The following is a 16,509-nucleotide window of genomic DNA, read 5'->3' on the forward strand; positions in this document are numbered from 1 at the left end:
GAGTGCCCACGAGTTCTTGTATTGTGAGAAAGGGAGAAAAGTCCTTCTTTCTCTGCCGTCTCTATCCCGTGCATCATCTTGTAGACCTCTATCATGTCACCCCTCGTGGCCTTGTTTGGGAGGTTTCTCCTTCCCCTTCTTCCCCAAGGCTTAAGGTTTCGGGGGCTTTGCTTGATGGCTCCCTTGCACCTGCACCGCTGGCACAGTAACTGCAGTGCAGGGTCAGCAAACGTTCCAAGGGGAGTAGTAGAAGAAGATGATATTGGATTTATATCCCGCCCTCCACTCCGAAGAGTCTCAGAGGGGCTCACAATCTCCTTTACCTTCCTCCCCCACAACAGACACCCTGTGAGGTAGATGAAGATATTGGATTTATATCCCACCCTCCACTCCAAAGAGTCTCAGAGCGGCTCACAATCTCCTTTCCCTTCCTCCCCCACAACAGACACCCTGTGAGGTAGATGAAGATATTGGATTTATATCCCGCCCTCCACTCCGAAGAGTCTCAGAGCGGCTCACAGTCTCCTTTCCCTTCCTCCCCCACAACAGACACCCTGTGAGGTAGATGAAGATACTGGATTTATATCACACCCTCAGCTCTGAAGAGTCTCAGAGCAGCTCACAGTCTCCTTTCCCTTCCTCCCCCACAACAGACACCCTGTGAGGTAGATGAAGATACTGGATTTATATCCCACCCTCCACTCCGAAGAGTCTCAGAGCGACTCACAATCTCCTTTACCTTCCTCCCCCACAACAGACACCCTGTGAGGTAGATGAAGATATTGGATTTATATCCCACCCTCCGCTCTGAAGAGTCTCAGAGCAGCTCACAATCTCCTTCATCTTCCTCCCCCACAACAGACACCCTGTGAGGTAGATGAAGTTATTGGATTTATATCCCGCCCTCCACTCCGAAGAGTCTCAGAGGAGCTCACAGTCTCCTTTATCTTCCTCCCCCACAACAGACGCCCTGTGAGGTAGATGAAGGTATTGGATTTATATCCTGCCCTCCACTCCGAAGAGTATCAGAGCGGCTCACAATCTCCTTTACCTTCCTCCCCCACAACAGACACCCTGCGAGGTAGATGAAGATATTGGATTTATATCCTGCCGTCCACTCCGAAGAATCTCAGAGCAGCTCACAATCTCCTTTCCCTTCCTCCCCCACAACAGACACCCTGCGAGGTAGATGAAGATATTGGATTTATATCCTGCCGTCCACTCCGAAGAATCTCAGAGCAGCTCACAATCTCCTTTCCCTTCCTCCCCCACAACAGACACCCTGTGAGGTAGATGAAGATATTGGATTTATATCCTGCCCTCCACTCCGAAGAGTCTCAGAGCGGCTCACAATCTCCTTTCCCTTCCTCCCCCACAACAGACACCTTGTGAGGTAGATGAAGATATTGGATTTATATCCTGCCCTCCACTCCGAAGAGTCTCAGAGCGGCTCACAATCTCCTTTCCCTTCCTTCCCCACAACAGACACCCTGTGAGGTAGATGAAGATATTGGATTTATATCCCGCCCTCCATTCCGAAGAGTCTCAGAGCGGCTCACAATCTCCTTTCCCTTCCTCCCCCACAACAGACACCTTGTGAGGTAGATGAAGATACTGGATTTATATCCCACCCTCCACTCCGAAGAGTCTCAGAGCGGCTCATAATCTCCTTTCTCTTCCTCCCCCACAACAGACACCCTGTGAGGTGGGTCGGGCTGGTGACAGCTCTCCCAGCAGCTGCCCTTTCAAGGACCACCTCTGCTAGAGCTATGGCTGACCCAAGGCCATTCCAGCAGGTGCAAGTGAAGGAGTGGGGAATCAAACCCGGTTCTCCCAGATAAGAGTCCGCGCACTTAACCACTACATTAGACTACACTAGAGTAGTAGCCAGGTCCTTGTTCTCGCAAAGCAGCAAGTCTTTTCCTGGCTCCATTCCGAAGTCCCAGCCGTGGCCTTTCGGTCTGCCTGCTGGCCGAGGTACAGGGTGGGGAGGGTATTGCCAGGAAGGGCTAATCAGAGTCAAGATACAGAAGTAACTGAGCAATAAATATAGCTAAGATTGGATTAAGGCACCGGGTAGGTCCTGTGAATAGAAGCAAATTAGCATACAGCATAATAAGTTGCTTCTGCATCTCGGCTCTAATTAGTGCTTGCTGGCAAGCCCTCCCCATCACTCTGCCTGTATGCAGTGGTTGAGGAAATTCTTTTTCAATGTATCGGAAGAAGTGCACTTCCTCCTGAAAGCTTGCACCCAGAATCGGGGCTTTTTTTTGAGCAGGAACACAAGGGTATGCAGTTCCGGCTGGCTTGGTGTCAGGGGGTGTGGCCTCAGGGGTGGAATTCTAGCAGGAGCTCCTTGGCATATTAGGCCACACACCCCTGATGTAGCCAGTCCTCCGAGAGCTTCCAAAAAAAGAGCTTTGTAATCTCTCGGAGGATTGGCTACATTAGGGGGTGTGGCCTAATATTGCCAAGGAGCTCCTGCTAGAACCTCACCCCTGTGTGACCTGATATGTAAATGAGTTCCTGCTGGGCTTTTTCTACAAAAGAAAAGCCCTGCCCAGAATTAAGCGTTGTCGGTCTTAAAGGCGCTGCTGAACTCGAACTCAGGCCAGCATAGCAACTCAACAGAGACTAGCTTCAGGCAGAACAGCCCTCAGTGGTGATGAGGACTCATAAGCTTGCATTCGGGCAAAGTGTTATCGCCCACCTCCTCTTTTGATGGGGAAGGCAGGAATGCATGGCTCTGCCACTAGGCAAACTAGGTGATTGTCTAGGGCGCCGGCCTTCTGAAGGCACAAGATTGGACGCCCCCTGTGTGACTCAGTGACATTATCAGTATGGGGGGCAGCAGAAGTTAGCCTTGCCTAAGATGCCAGACAGTCTAGGATCAGCCCGGTGGTTCCGGTTTCGTGGCAATTGCTCCGGCTGCCCCCTGCACTTGCTGGTTCTTACCTTTTATTTTCAGGCACATTCAGAGCCCTTGTGCTTTGGAAATCTTTTCCCACAGGTGGTGCCTACAGTGGAGGTCAGGAGCAAGAAGCAAGGCCTTTGCTCAGCTTGTTTTTGGCCTGCGTGACAATCAGGGGTGGAATTCTGGCAGGAGCTCCTTTGCATATTAGGCCACAACCCCCTGATGTAGCCAATCCTCTGGGAGCTTACAAGGCTCTTTTTCTTTTTTTGTAAGCTCCAGGAGGATTGGCTACATCAGGGATGTGTGGCCTAATAGGCAAAGGAGCGCCTGCTAGAATTCCACCCCGGTGACAGAAGGACAAGGTAGGAGTCAAGGGCACCTTTAAGACCAAAGTTTTATTCAGAACTGTACGGCCCCAAAGGGTGTTGTACTTCTGGTTTTCTGGGAGGAGGCAAGCTCTGAAGCTTTCAAGAGGCCTCCAGCTGCTGCGTGGGTGTTTTGTGGTCCTCTAACATTGCAGCTTGGAGTTGCGCTATTTTTAATCCCTGCTGCTTTATACGCTTGATTTATTTTAAAGGAGGCTTTATGGTTTTGGGAATCTTCTTGTTGGCTTTCTTGGAAGCCACCCTGAAGCTTTGGAGGGAGGACCAGAGAGGGAGTGCATAAATACTTTTAAGTAAATTAAATGCGTTCATTACACAGACAGCTCCACCATTTTGTATAGTCCAGGGGAGAAAAAAAGCTTTGCCGCTTGATAATTGCTGATAGCATAAATTGTTTTGGTTGTCTAGAATATGTTTTCAAAGAACGACTCCAGTTATGTGGCATAAAGACAGACAGACGATAGATAGATAGATAGATAGATAGATAGATAGATAGATAGATAGATAGATAGATAGATAGATAGATAGATAGATAGATAGATAGATAGATAGATAGATGATAGATAGATAGATAGATGGCTTTTTTTGTAGCAGGAACTCCTTTACGTATTAGACCATACACCCCTGATGTAGCCAATTCTCCAAGAGCTTAGTACAGGACCTACTGTAAGCTGCAGGATGATTGGTTACACCAGGGGTGTGTGGCCTTTTATGCAAAGGAGTTCATGCTATTAAAAAAGCCCTGGATAGATAGGCTGACAGACATTTCAAATGCTGAAGGATTGGCAGTGGTGTTCCAGAAAAAAATTAAAAATTTGGAAAGCCAGGAGATGTATTATGGCACTTCAACTCTACTGAACCTATGAGTGCAAAAGACGGTCCCTTGAAGAAAGATACTTCCGAAACGAAATTGGACTGGTTCTTTTATCATTTGTTGGACTACAGATAAAAATGGCATGGTTCTTTGGACAGTAGTTGCGTCATGCATAGGATGGTTTATTGTCTGTATCACTGAATTGTTTATGAGTTTACAAAAAACCACTTCTGGTGGATTATACTGAGTATTTTCTACACAGAGTGAAGTGTGTTGTTTTTCTCCCCTTCTGTTTATCTCCATGGTCCTGATCTCTGCTGATGTATAACACAATTCTATTGATGGCGTTATCTCACATCCAGTGATATTAGATGCTCTGTACCAGAGAACCATAAAGGTGAATATTCTGATGTGTGGGTGAAATCTTCAGGGCTACCCAGCTGTGACTCACTTTATATAATTTCAAGTAACCACACATCATATAAGAAGCAACAGTGGGCTTTCTGTCATTTTTATTCCTGGATGTGTGTCTTTGTACATTTTATATATTGACCATTTTATATATTGACCACCTTAGAGGCCGAAACATGTATGGCTATTGTGGTGGTTGGAAGTCCATCAAATGTATATGCGGAATTGTATATGATTTGCAAATTGTATGCAATCTGGTATCCAGACAATATGTTTTAATGTGATACATTTTAATGAATTGTGTTATAGGCAGCTTGATCCTCTATTACTGGGGTGTCGAACATGCAGCCTGGGGGCCAAATAAGGCCCCCGGAGGGCTCCTATCAGGCTCCCGAGCAACTGGCTGTCATCTGCTTCCTTCTCCCTCTCTCTTTCTTCCTTCTGCAGCACAGCTTGCTTTGCCAGGCTTGCTCAATCGCACAGGAGCTACAAAGCAAAGCCTCTATTTTCTCCATTGGCTGAGGCTCCTTTCTTGAGGGGGAAGCAGAGCCGCTTTTGCTAGACTTTCTCAATTACACAGCAGAGCTACTGAGCCAGGCCTCTCTTCCTTCTATTGGCTGAGGCTCCTTCCCCTCCTGGTCCCCTGGGGAGGGAAGGAAAGAAAGAGCCAGAGCTTCCTTTGCCCCGTTCCCTGGATCCCATGGGAGAAATACAAAGAAAACACCTGTATATTAAGATCAACAAGTGCTAACGTTTAAGCAAGTTTTAAGCTTTTTTTAAAAATCCCTTTAATTGTGTTTGTCTGCATCCTTTATAAAGTTTATATCTCTGCTGCCTAATCTTAGATAGGTGCACAGATGGCCCGGACGAATATGGCCTGGCCTGACAAGGTTTCATGGATGTCAGATTGGCCCTCATAACAAATGAGTGTGACACCCCTGCTCTATTACATTATTTAGATTTGGGCTGAATTTTTTCCACTTCCCCCTTTCTTTGTTCCTTGAATGGCAGCAAGGAGACAGCCGCTCGAACCTGTGGTCCCTTTCTTGTCCTGTAAACCGCAGAGCAAAGGTCCTCAACCTTTTGGAGCCTGCGGGCACCTTTGAAATTCTGACAAGCATAGTGGTCACGGCAACAAAATGGCTGCCTCAGGAGGCGGAGCCAGCTGCAGAACGATTGCAACGGCTTAACTTCAGTCACACAGTGTAGGTCAGGGGTGTCAAACATGCGGCCTGGGGGCCGAATCAGGCCCCTGGAGGGCTCCTATCAGGTCCCTGAGCAACTGACAGTCATTTGCTTCCTTCTCTCTCTCTCTCACTTCTTTCTGCATCACAGCTTGCCTTGCCAGGCTTGTTCAATTGCACAGGAGCTACAGAGCTCCTGTTTTCTCCATTGGCTGAGGCTCCTCCCTTGGGGAGGAAGGGGGAGAGAGATAGCTTGCTTTGCCAGGCTCTCTCAATTGCACAGCAGAGCTATAAACCAAGCCTCCCTTCCTCCTATTGGCTGAGGCTCCTCCTCCTCTTGGTCCCCTGGGGAAGGAAGGAAAGAGCCAGAGCTTCCTTTGTCCAGTTCCCTGGATCACATGGGAGAGATACAAGGAAAGCACCTTTAAGACCAACGAGTGCTCATGTTTTAAGCATATCTTTAAGTTTTTTAAATCTTTACTTGTGTTTGTGTCTTTTCTAAAGTGTATATCTCTTCTCCCTGGCATTACATTTGATGATGCTAATGGCCTGGCTCGACAAGGTCATATTTATGTCAGATCCGGCCCTCATAACAAATGAGTTCGACACCCCTGTTGCTGTGGTGGCAGTGGCTGCTAAAGCAACATTTTAAAGAATCTTCCCAGCCACTCAGAAGCCCTGCTGGGCAAGAGCCCTACTTGGCCCCACCCCCTTCCTAAAAATCCCTGGCAAGCTCCAGGAAAGAGTATCAGCTGATGCCATGGTACCAGTGGCTGATATCCCTGCCGCAGAGCGTTGTATGAGATATATTATTCCTCCTCCCTGTGTAACAGATACAGGATATAAGTATAAGAGCAATAGCTTTGCCAAGGCCACTCGGTTAGTGGATATGGTGAAATCTGGACGGGGGGCAAGCCTTGGATTCAGCAGGAGCTCACAGGAGTGCAGCTCCTGAACCTTTCTGAAGGCTCCCTCTCCTCCTCCTCCTCCTCTATCTTGTCCCTTGAATAGTAGGTGCAGCTGCAGAACAATCCCTGGATTAGGAGAGTGGGAAGCCAGCCAGCCACCAGGAGCTTTGCCACGCCCCCAGCAGCCCTCATTAACCTCTGGAGAAGCCCACGCCACCCTTTCTCAAAGTCTTATGTGATTTTGGGCAGCAGGTGGCTTGCTGGCTTTTTGACTGGGGGTGGGGCAGCCCAGGAGAGCCCCAGGTGAGTGAGGCCTGCTTGGGCTGGCTGGATCTCTAAGAAGGCCTCGCTTGCCTGGGGCTCTCCTTTCTTGCGTTGGGTTGCTTTTGGCTGGTGGTGGTGGTATATGCTAATAAGTTATGCTAATGAGCTCCACCACCTATTTTTCTACAGTGGCTCAGTGGTAGAGCATCTGCTTGGGAAGCAGAAGGTTCCAGGTTCAATCCCTGGCATCTCCAAAAAAGGGTCCAGGCAAATAGGTGTGAAAAACCTCAGCTTGAGACCCTGGAGAGCTGCTGCCAGTCTGAGAAGACAATACTGACTTTGATGGACCAAGGGTCTGATTCAGTATAAGGCAGCTTCATATGTTCATATGTTCAAAACGACCCCTGAATGGTGGCATTATAGTTATAATTCTTTCAACATTTTGGTGTGCAGCCTCTTTTTGTCGGCTATGTATTCCAAGTTACAAAGTCGGCTATGTATTCCAAGTTACATGTATTTGTCGGCTATGTATTCCAAGTTACAAAGTCACTTCAATGGCACGTTCATAGGTTCTGCTTCTGGGTTCATTTTTAATCGGAGAGTTGGCCATTCTTAAAGCTGTCACTAAAGAGTCCAGGACAATGGGTGTCACTTTCTTGAGTTTAGTGCCAAGGTATTGTAACTCAGGACATTAATGGCAGGAATTCAACGTTCGCCGCTGCCAGTAATAAAATTAACTCAAGGTGAAAGTCTTCTCTTGGAAGTTCGTTTCCTTAGGATGGATCTGTTTCATAACCTTTTTGCAGCTAGATGTTTGTGACTCTTGGATCACACCGGCATTGCTGTTTCTTTGCGACCGGCTGGAATAAGGAATTTTCTCTGCAGGTTTTGGTAGTGTGGAAATTCCTGTAAAAGGCAACAAGACAAGGGGAATCTTGGCATACTCATTTGCTATGAGGGCCGGATCTGACATAAATGCAGGCTCGGCCCTGCCACTAGACAAACTAGGCGGTTGCCTAGGGCGCCGGGAGTTGGGGTCGCGCCGAATTGGGCTCCCCCCCTCCCTCCCTTGGCAAACGCCAAGTTTGCCTCCTCCTGCCCGCACTCCCCAGCGGGCCATCTAAAGCTGACTTTGAGTGAGTCTTTCGCATTGTTGTTAGCCGCCCTGAGCCTGCTTCGGCGGGGAGGGCGGGATATAAATATGAGGAAGAAATAAATAAATTTGCAGTCTTTATCAGGTGTTCAGCGGTGGCAGCGGAGAGGGGCGGCTTTAGGTGGCCCGCCGGGGAGTGCGGCGCTTGAGCGCCAGTTCCCCGGCACTGAATTTGACCAGGGAGGAAAGGGCGGAAGGAGGAGGCGCGGCCGCAGCGAAAAAAAAAAGCCATGCAAAAAGGCTTTTATATCACGCTGTAACGTTTCTCCACTATCACCATATAGAACAAGGGGAACTGGAGAACACACACAATGCAATGTCACAAGAAGTAAGAGATATTACCACACATTATAGGGAAGGCTGAAGGAAACAATGCGGTGGTGCTGCCCTCACCGCGGCCCCAAGTTGCGCACCATGCAATTCTGCACATTCTGGGGTGGCAAATCCATGTTTGCCACCAAATATAGAATATAATTAAGAGCTGCCGCTTAGCCCCGTCTCTACTTTTATGAAAACTTGCATTTCAAATGCAATCGTCTCATTTACATACCAGCCTGTAATAAAAAGCTCAGTGTAACTAGAACACAAAATATGGGAAGAGTCTCTCCTATTAAATCTCAGGGCTGGAGTATATCTGACGCTGCAAAATGTTATTTCTGCTCGTGCTTCTATTCATGCTTCTTCATATCTCTAAAACACGGGTGTCAAACATGTGGCCCAGAGGCCTGAGGGTTCCTATCAGGCCCCCGAGCAACTGGCTCTTGTCTGCTCCCTTCTCCCTTTCTCTCGCTTCCTTCTGCATCTCAGCTTGCTTTACAAGGCTTGCTCAATCACACAGGAGTTACAGAGCAAAACCTCAATTTTCTCCATTGGTTGAGGCTCCTCCCCCACCTGGTCCCCTGGGGAATGAGGGAAAGAGCCTTTGCCCAGTCCCCTGGATCCCATGGAAGAAATACAAAGAAAGCACCTTTATGACCAACAAGTGCTAATGTTTAAGCATGTTTTTTTAAAAAAAAAATTAGTCACATTTGTCTGTGTCCTTTAAAAAGTTTATATCTCTGCTACCTAACCTTAAATAGCTACACACGTTAAAAATGTTTTTATTGTATTTTATTGTTTTATTATATGTTGTACTCCGCCCTGAGCCATATGGGGAATGGGTGGAATAGAAATTTACTAAAATAGAAATAAAATAAACATGGCCCAGCCCGACATAGCCCAGCCCAACAAGCCAACAAGATTTCATTTATGCAGGGGTGACCCAAGGGCGAATGGTGCCCTAGGCAAACTCCCGCCCCCCCCCCACAGTGCCCTCCCTCAGCGGGGCTGCTGCACCCCGCCTCCCCCCAGCTTGTTGGGCCGGGCTATGTCGGGCTGGGCCATGTTTATTTTATTTCTATTTTAGTAAATTTCTATTCCACCCATTCCCCATAGGACTCAGGGCGGAGTACAACATATAATAAAACAATAAAGTACAATAAAAACATTTTTAACGTGTGTAGCTATTTAAGATTAGGTAGCAGAGATATAAACTTTTTAAAGGACACAGACAAACGTGACTAATTTTTTTTTAAACATGCTTAAACATTAGCACTTGTTAGTCATAAAGGTGCTTTCTTTGTATTTCTTCCATGGGATCCAGGGGACTGGGCAAAGGCTCTTTCCCTCATTCCCCAGGGGACCAGGTGGGGGAGAAGCCTCAACCAATGGAGAAAATTGAGGTTTTGCTCTGTAACTCCTGTGCGATTGAGCAAGCCTTGTAAAGCAAGCTGAGATGCAGAAGGAAGCGAGAGAGAGGGAGAAGGGAGCAGACAAGAGCCAGTTGCTCGGGGGCCTGATAGGAACCCTCAGGCTCTGGGCCGCATGTTTGACACCCGTGTTTTAGAGCTATGAAGAAGCATGAATAGAAGCATGAGCAGAAATAACATTTTGCAGCGTCAGATATACTCTAGCCCTGAGATTTAATAGGAGAGACTCTTCCCATATTTTGTGTTCTAGTTACACTGAGCTTTTTATTACAGGCTGGTATGTAAATGAGACGATTGCATTTGAAATGCAAGTTTTCATAAAAGTAGAGACGGGGCTAAGCGGCAGCTCTTAATTATATTCTATATTTGGTGGCAAACATGGATTTGCCGCCCCAGAATGTGCAGAATTGCATGGTGCGCAACTTGGGGCCGCGGTGAGGGCAGCACCACCGCATTGTTTCCTTCAGCCTTCCCTATAATGTGTGGTAATATCTCTTACTTCTTGTGACATTGCACTGTGTGTGTTCTCCAGTTCCCCTTGTTCTATCTGGTGATAGTGGAGAAACGTTACAGCGTGATATAAAAGCATTTTCGCGTGGCCTTTCTGAACCTGATGGTATTAATTATTGGCCTGTCATCAAGTAAACTGGTACAGGGATGGGGGTTTTCCACAGCGGTTTTCCTTCCAAAAGGAGCCATCTCTGAAGTGCTGTGCCATTTCAAACTGCACCATTTTCTTTTCCCGCCCTTTTTTTGTCCCACGTGTGACCTTAACCACTACACCAGTTTGGTGTAGTGGTTAAGTGTGCGGACTCTTATCTGGGAGAACCGGGTTTGATTCCCCACTCCTCCACTTGCACCTGCTGGGATGGCCTTGGGTCAGCCATAGCTCTGGCAGAGGTTGTCCTTGAAAGGGCAGCTGCTGTGAGAGCCCTCTCTAGCCCCACCCACCTCACAGGGTGTCTGTTGTGGGGGAGGAAGGGAAAGGGGATTGCGGCGCTTGAGCTCTGAGACTCTTCGGCGCTCTGAGACTCTTTGGAGTGGAGGGCGGGATATAAATCCAATATCTTCATCTACCTCACAGGGTGTCTGTTGCGGGGGAGGAAGGGAAAGGAGATTGTGAGCCGCTCTGAGACTCTTTGGAGTGGAGGGCGGGATATAAATCCAATATCTTCATCTACCTCACAGGGTGTCTGTTGTGGGGGAGGAAGGGAAAGGAGATTGTGAGCCGCTCTGAGACTCTTTGGAGTGGAGGGCGGGATATAAATCCAATATCTTCATCTACCTCACAGGGTGTCTGTTGCGGGGGAGGAAGGGAAAGGAGATTGTGAGCCGCTCTGAGACTCTTTGGAGTGGAGGGCGGGATATAAATCCAATATCTTCATCTACCTCACAGGGTGTCTGTTGTGGGGGAGGAAGGGAAAGGAGATTGTGAGCCGCTCTGAGACTCTTTGGAGTGGAGGGCGGGATATAAATCCAATATCTTCATCTACCTCACAGGGTGTCTGTTGCGGGGGAGGAAGGGAAAGGAGATTGTGAGCCGCTCTGAGACTCTTTGGAGTGGAGGGCGGGATATAAATCCAATATCTTCATCTACCTCACAGGGTGTCTGTTGCGGGGGAGGAAGGGAAAGGAGATTGTGAGCCGCTCTGAGACTCTTTGGAGTGGAGGGCGGGATATAAATCCAATATCTTCATCTACCTCACAGGGTGTCTGTTGCGGGGGAGGAAGGGAAAGGAGATTGTGAGCCGCTCTGAGACTCTTCGGAGTGGAGGGCGGGATATAAATCCAATATCATCATCATCATCATCTTCTTCTTCTTCTTCTTCTCCTTCTTCTTCTTCTTCTTTTTTTGACCTTCTATTGGGAGTGTTCTAGGCTGATCCTGCATTGAGCAGGGGTTAGACTAGACAAGGGTGGCCAAACTTGCTTAACAGAAGAGTAGGGTTGCCAAGTCCAATTCAAGAAATATCTGGGGACTTTGGGGGTGGAGCCAGGAGACTTTGGGGGTGGAGCCAGGAGCAAGGTTGTGACAAGCACAATTGAACTCCAAGGGAGTTCTGGCCATCACATTTCAAGGGACTGAACACCTTTTAAATGCCTTCCTTCCATAGGAAATAATGAATAATGATAGGGGCACTTTCTTTTGGGGCTCATAGAATTGGACCCCATGGTCCAATCTTTTTGAAACTTGGGAGGTATTTTGGGGAGCGGCACTAGATGCTATGCTGAAAATTTGGTGCCTCTATCTCAAAAAACAGCTCCCCCAGAGCCCCCGATACCCACGGATCAATTCCCCATCATTCCCTATGGGAATCGTTCATGGAGGTGCATGATGGCTCTGGGGGCGGGGCTTCCCCCGCCGGCCAGCTGGCTGGGGGAGGGAGGAAGTCTGTAAAACCGGGGGATCCCCCTCTGGGACCTGGGGATTGGGAAGCCTACATAAGAGCCACACAGAATAAATGTCAAACGTTTGAGAGCCACAAGGCATGAATGTCAAATGTTTGAGAACCAGGAAGGAAGGAAGGCAAACAGATGGGGGGGGGGAGGTGGAAAGAGAGCAACTTTAATTTTAAATTCATTTCCCAAGCCACCAGTTGGCTTGGCTTTGTGACGTGAGTTAAAGCAAGAAATGCCTTTCCCAAGTCGGCCGATAGGGCAGTGGGGGCTTCGAGAGCCACAATGTGTGTGAAACAGCCACATACAGCTCCACAGCCACAGTTTGGCCACCCCCAGAGCAGGTGGCCTACGTGGTCCTTTATAGCTCTGTGATTCTGTATCCCTCCCTCCCTCATGTGTTATTTGTGTCTCAATTATAAAAATGAGCTTGCCTGTCCCTGTCAGCTGTATTGAACATTCTTAGGTCTGGAAAAAAATATTTTCTAACATCCCTACTGCCTTTAACGATCATCGTAATATTATCCCAGAAGCTGTCTCAGTTCATAGTTTTTTTTAAACCTAATTAAATGCGTCTTCCTCCCTACCCTTCAGCCTTTTTTTTTTAAATGACCTTTTTTGTTTGTTTTTGTGCTTCAAGTGACCTGTACACCAGTTCTGCCTTTTCTTTTTGCAGTACCTAATATGTAAAAGGAAGCTAGAAAGTAAGAAGGAAGCCCTGCTAATCCTTTCCAAGGAACTGGACACGTGTCAACAGGAAAGGGACCAATACAAGCTGATGGCAAATCAACTCCGGGAAAAGCACCAGTCCCTGAAAAAGAAGTACCGGGAACTGATTGTATGTAGCCGGCTTGAAAACGCTGCATTCATTTTTGCCAGTATAAAACCCAGGGAACGTTGTGAAATGGTTCCTCATAGCTCTGTGTTCCTAATACCATTATTGTCCATTTTGATTAAGGATCACTAATCCGGATACTGCGTTGCTTCGCTAAATGTAATTCTTCATGCAAGCCGGGTTTGTTTATGAAGTAGGTCTAGCCGCAGTAATCTGTTCTAATAATAACCTCCATATTAGATTTCTGCGGTGCTTTCTGTGGGGCAGTTTCTTTGAAATCATTTGGGACGCTCCCACAACTTCAGAGCGTGGACTGCCTATTGATGGGATGCGTCCACTTACTGTCACTATATCCCCCCCCCTGAAAAATCATTATTGACTTGTGCCTGGAAACAGACTGGCAGCCAGAGAGCTGGCCTTTGACCTAGGCGTCGTGCTTTGGGATGAGGGTGCTCAGGGGTGGAATTCTAGCAGGAGCTTCTTTGCATATCAGGCCACACCCCTCTGTCGTAGCCAATCCTCCAAGAGCTTACAAAAAAGAGCCTTGTAAGCTCTCGGAGTATTGGCTACATCAGGGGTGTGTGTCCTAATACGCAAAGGAGCTCCTGCTAGAATTCCACCCCTGAGGGTACTTAAAGGACCTCTTCCTCCCATCTGCTAGTTGTCCCCAGCCTGAAGGACATCTGTCTTATCTTGATTAGGGCCAGGGCAGAAAAAGCCTGGTAGAATATGCTTCCGTTAGAGATTAGGGTCCTACCTGATTTACTACCTTTTCGTAGGGCCTGCAAAACGGAGCTGTTCCACCAGGCCTTTGAGTGAGGCAGCAGACACCCATAGTACATCAAGTCTGGCCTCCCTTGTCGTAGCGTTTCACTGTCTGTCGGGCCTACTGAAATATCATCGGTTCCAGCTCTGTTTGCACTCTGGCCTGATCAGTTGTCTTCCACCTGAAATGGAGTCATTTTATTGCTCTGTTTAATTTACTTCTAATTTTGTTGCTTGTTGTTGTTTAAGTTTGTTGTAATCCGCCCTGAGCCTGCTCCCAGGATAGGGTGGACTAGAAATTAACAGTAAATAAATAAATATCCTGTCAGGACACTGAGATTGCCATAGCAGTCTTCCTCATTTTCCTCCTCTGAGGGGAATTGGGGGGGTGGTCATGACAAAAGAGCAGGAGACCTTTCTTTCCTCTCCCTCCCAATTTCTGCAGCACATGTTCATCTGGTCTAATGCATGTCCCCTTCCCTGGTCTAATCAGTATTAGATTATGACAGGGAAGACTCAAGTCAAAATCCCTCTTTGTCATGACCAATACTCCCTCTAAGCTGTGGAGTCTTGTGAGCAAAATTTCTATGTTGTAAGCTACTGACATTAAAAGTTATGAGCTACTGGCAGAAATTAGTGTGCTCTGGGGCTATTTTTTCCTGAGCTAAGACAAAAATGTGTGAGCCAGAGGCTAAAAAACTGTGAGCTAGCTCACACTAACTCAGCTTAGAGGGAACACTAGTCGTGACAGATGACTTTGAATCACCTGTCTCTCTCTCTCTCTGCCTAATTTACATGGTATGAAGAAGAAATATTGTACATTGAACTCCTTGTGAAAAAGGGTGGGGAAAAATATGACAGATAGGTAGACAGCACTGAAGGTTCAATACTCCCTCTAAGCTGTGGGGTCTTGTGAGCAAAAGTTCTACTTTGTGAGTGGCTGGCATTAAAGTTGTGAGCCACTGCATAAATGAGTTTGCTCTGGGGCCATTTTTCCTGTGCTAAGACAAAAATGTGTGAGCCGAAGGCTAAAAAGCTGTGAGCCAGCTCACACTAGCTCAGCTTAGAGGGAACGCCCCTCTCACATCTAGCCCCATTCCAGAGCCATCCACATGCGTATCGTGATTGCCTCCCTGCCACCCTCAGTGGAGCGTCTTGAGTTTCTCTTTGGGTTTTTGCGTGCTGTGAACGTGTGGCACGGCTGAGATCTTTTGCTGATGACTGCGGTTTTGTTGATGGCGTTTTACTGCTTAACTGGATTGTAAGCCTCACTGGGGACGGGCGAGATATCAAGAGTTTAAATAAATGACTACAGGAAATCTTATTATTCTTCTAATGACATGTGCATTTATTCCTTCCTATAGGATGGGGACCCAGCTCTTCCTCCGGAAAAAAGGAAACAGGTAAGCTGCTCCACTTCCTCTTTTTTTGTTGAAATGCATGTGTAAATTAACTACAGATGTGGGTGGGTGCAGGGGGGGGCACAAAATGATTTGACACATTAAGAAGCCTGACCAGGAGCTCACCGGAGCGGAGCTCTGGAACCTCTAAATTTTATTGTGCCCTTTCTTTCTCAACCCCTCTCCCAGATACTTGCTTCTGGGCTCCATTGTTCAAACCGCTTGTAAGAATTTTGCTGAGATTTGACAAACTTTCTAATATTTCCCCCCCACACACACACACAAAAAAAGGGAAAAGAACCAAAACATATCAAGCAGGCTGATGGAAATCTTCATCGTGCCACTATGGCCACATAGGAGAAAGTAATTTTAAAAGTATGATGGGATGGAACGACGGTTTTAGTAGGACAATTCTAATTCAAGAAGCATTTTAAGATAGATGCCAAGCTGGTATAATTGAGTACCACTTCCAGTGCTGTCAGGGGTGTGTGGCGTAGCTAATGAGTTCTGGCACCTCTTTTTCTACAAAATGACCCCTGGTGATGGAAGACCTGCCAATAGCAATTGGGTTAAGGAAGCCGTGCAGTCAACGGCATGATGTTAGCTGGATGAATTCCTGGAAGGCTATTCTTCATGAGGATAAAGGGTCCGGAGTGATCAGTGGATGTTTCATCAATGAGAGCTAATGAGAGCTGTGCTCTTGATTTTGGGGGTGGGGGAGGGTGGAGCTCCTTTTGGAAAGCAACACCCAGACCTCAGATTCAACAGGAGCTCACAGGAGCACAACTCCTGAATCTTTCTGAGGGTTCCCCCTCCTCCTCCCCACCTACCTTGTCCATTGAATAGGAGGTGCAGCTTCAGAACAATCCCTGGATTAGCAGAGCAGGCAGCCAGCCAGCCACCAGGGGCTTGGCCACGCCCCCAGCAGCCCTCATTAACCCCTGGAGAAGCCCACCCCACCCTTTCTCCACTTCTTATGTGATTTTGGGCAGTGGGTGACTTGCTGGCCTTCTGACTAGGTGGGGAGGCCCAGGAGAGCCCCAAGAGAGCAAGGCCTGCTTGGGCTGGCTGGATCTCTAGCCAGCCCAAGCAGGCCTCGCTTGCTCAGGGCTCTCCTTTCTTGCATTGGGTTGCTTTTGGCTAGGGGGGGTGGCAGCATATGCTAATGAGTTATGCTAATGAGCTCCGCCACCTGTTTTTCTACAAAACAAACCCTGGAGAAATCTAAGCCACAACGAGAAAAATCAAGTACATGTAAAGCAGGAGGCCCCAACATTTTTGTAGGGGGCACCTTTGGCGTCTGAGAGAGGATGGTGAGCGCCATCCCAAGATG

The 16,509-nt window shown here is 47.7% G+C and overlaps 1 protein-coding gene across 2 annotated transcripts in view; it reads left to right on the forward strand.

Annotated features, from left to right (window-relative positions):
- The window catches only part of CCDC149 (coiled-coil domain containing 149), a 113,600-nt gene that overhangs the window by 16,251 nt on the left and 80,840 nt on the right, over window positions 1-16,509 (forward strand). For both annotated transcript variants that reach the window (XM_060246220.1, XM_060246221.1), the window contains exons 2-3: window positions 12,853-13,014; window positions 15,141-15,179. In XM_060246220.1, the coding sequence (XP_060102203.1) occupies window positions 12,853-13,014; window positions 15,141-15,179 (201 nt within the window). The remainder of the gene's footprint in view (window positions 1-12,852; window positions 13,015-15,140; window positions 15,180-16,509) is intronic.

Source organism: Heteronotia binoei, chromosome 9, assembly GCF_032191835.1.
Source record: "Heteronotia binoei isolate CCM8104 ecotype False Entrance Well chromosome 9, APGP_CSIRO_Hbin_v1, whole genome shotgun sequence".
In the NCBI taxonomy this organism is placed as follows: Eukaryota; Metazoa; Chordata; class Lepidosauria; order Squamata; family Gekkonidae; genus Heteronotia; species Heteronotia binoei.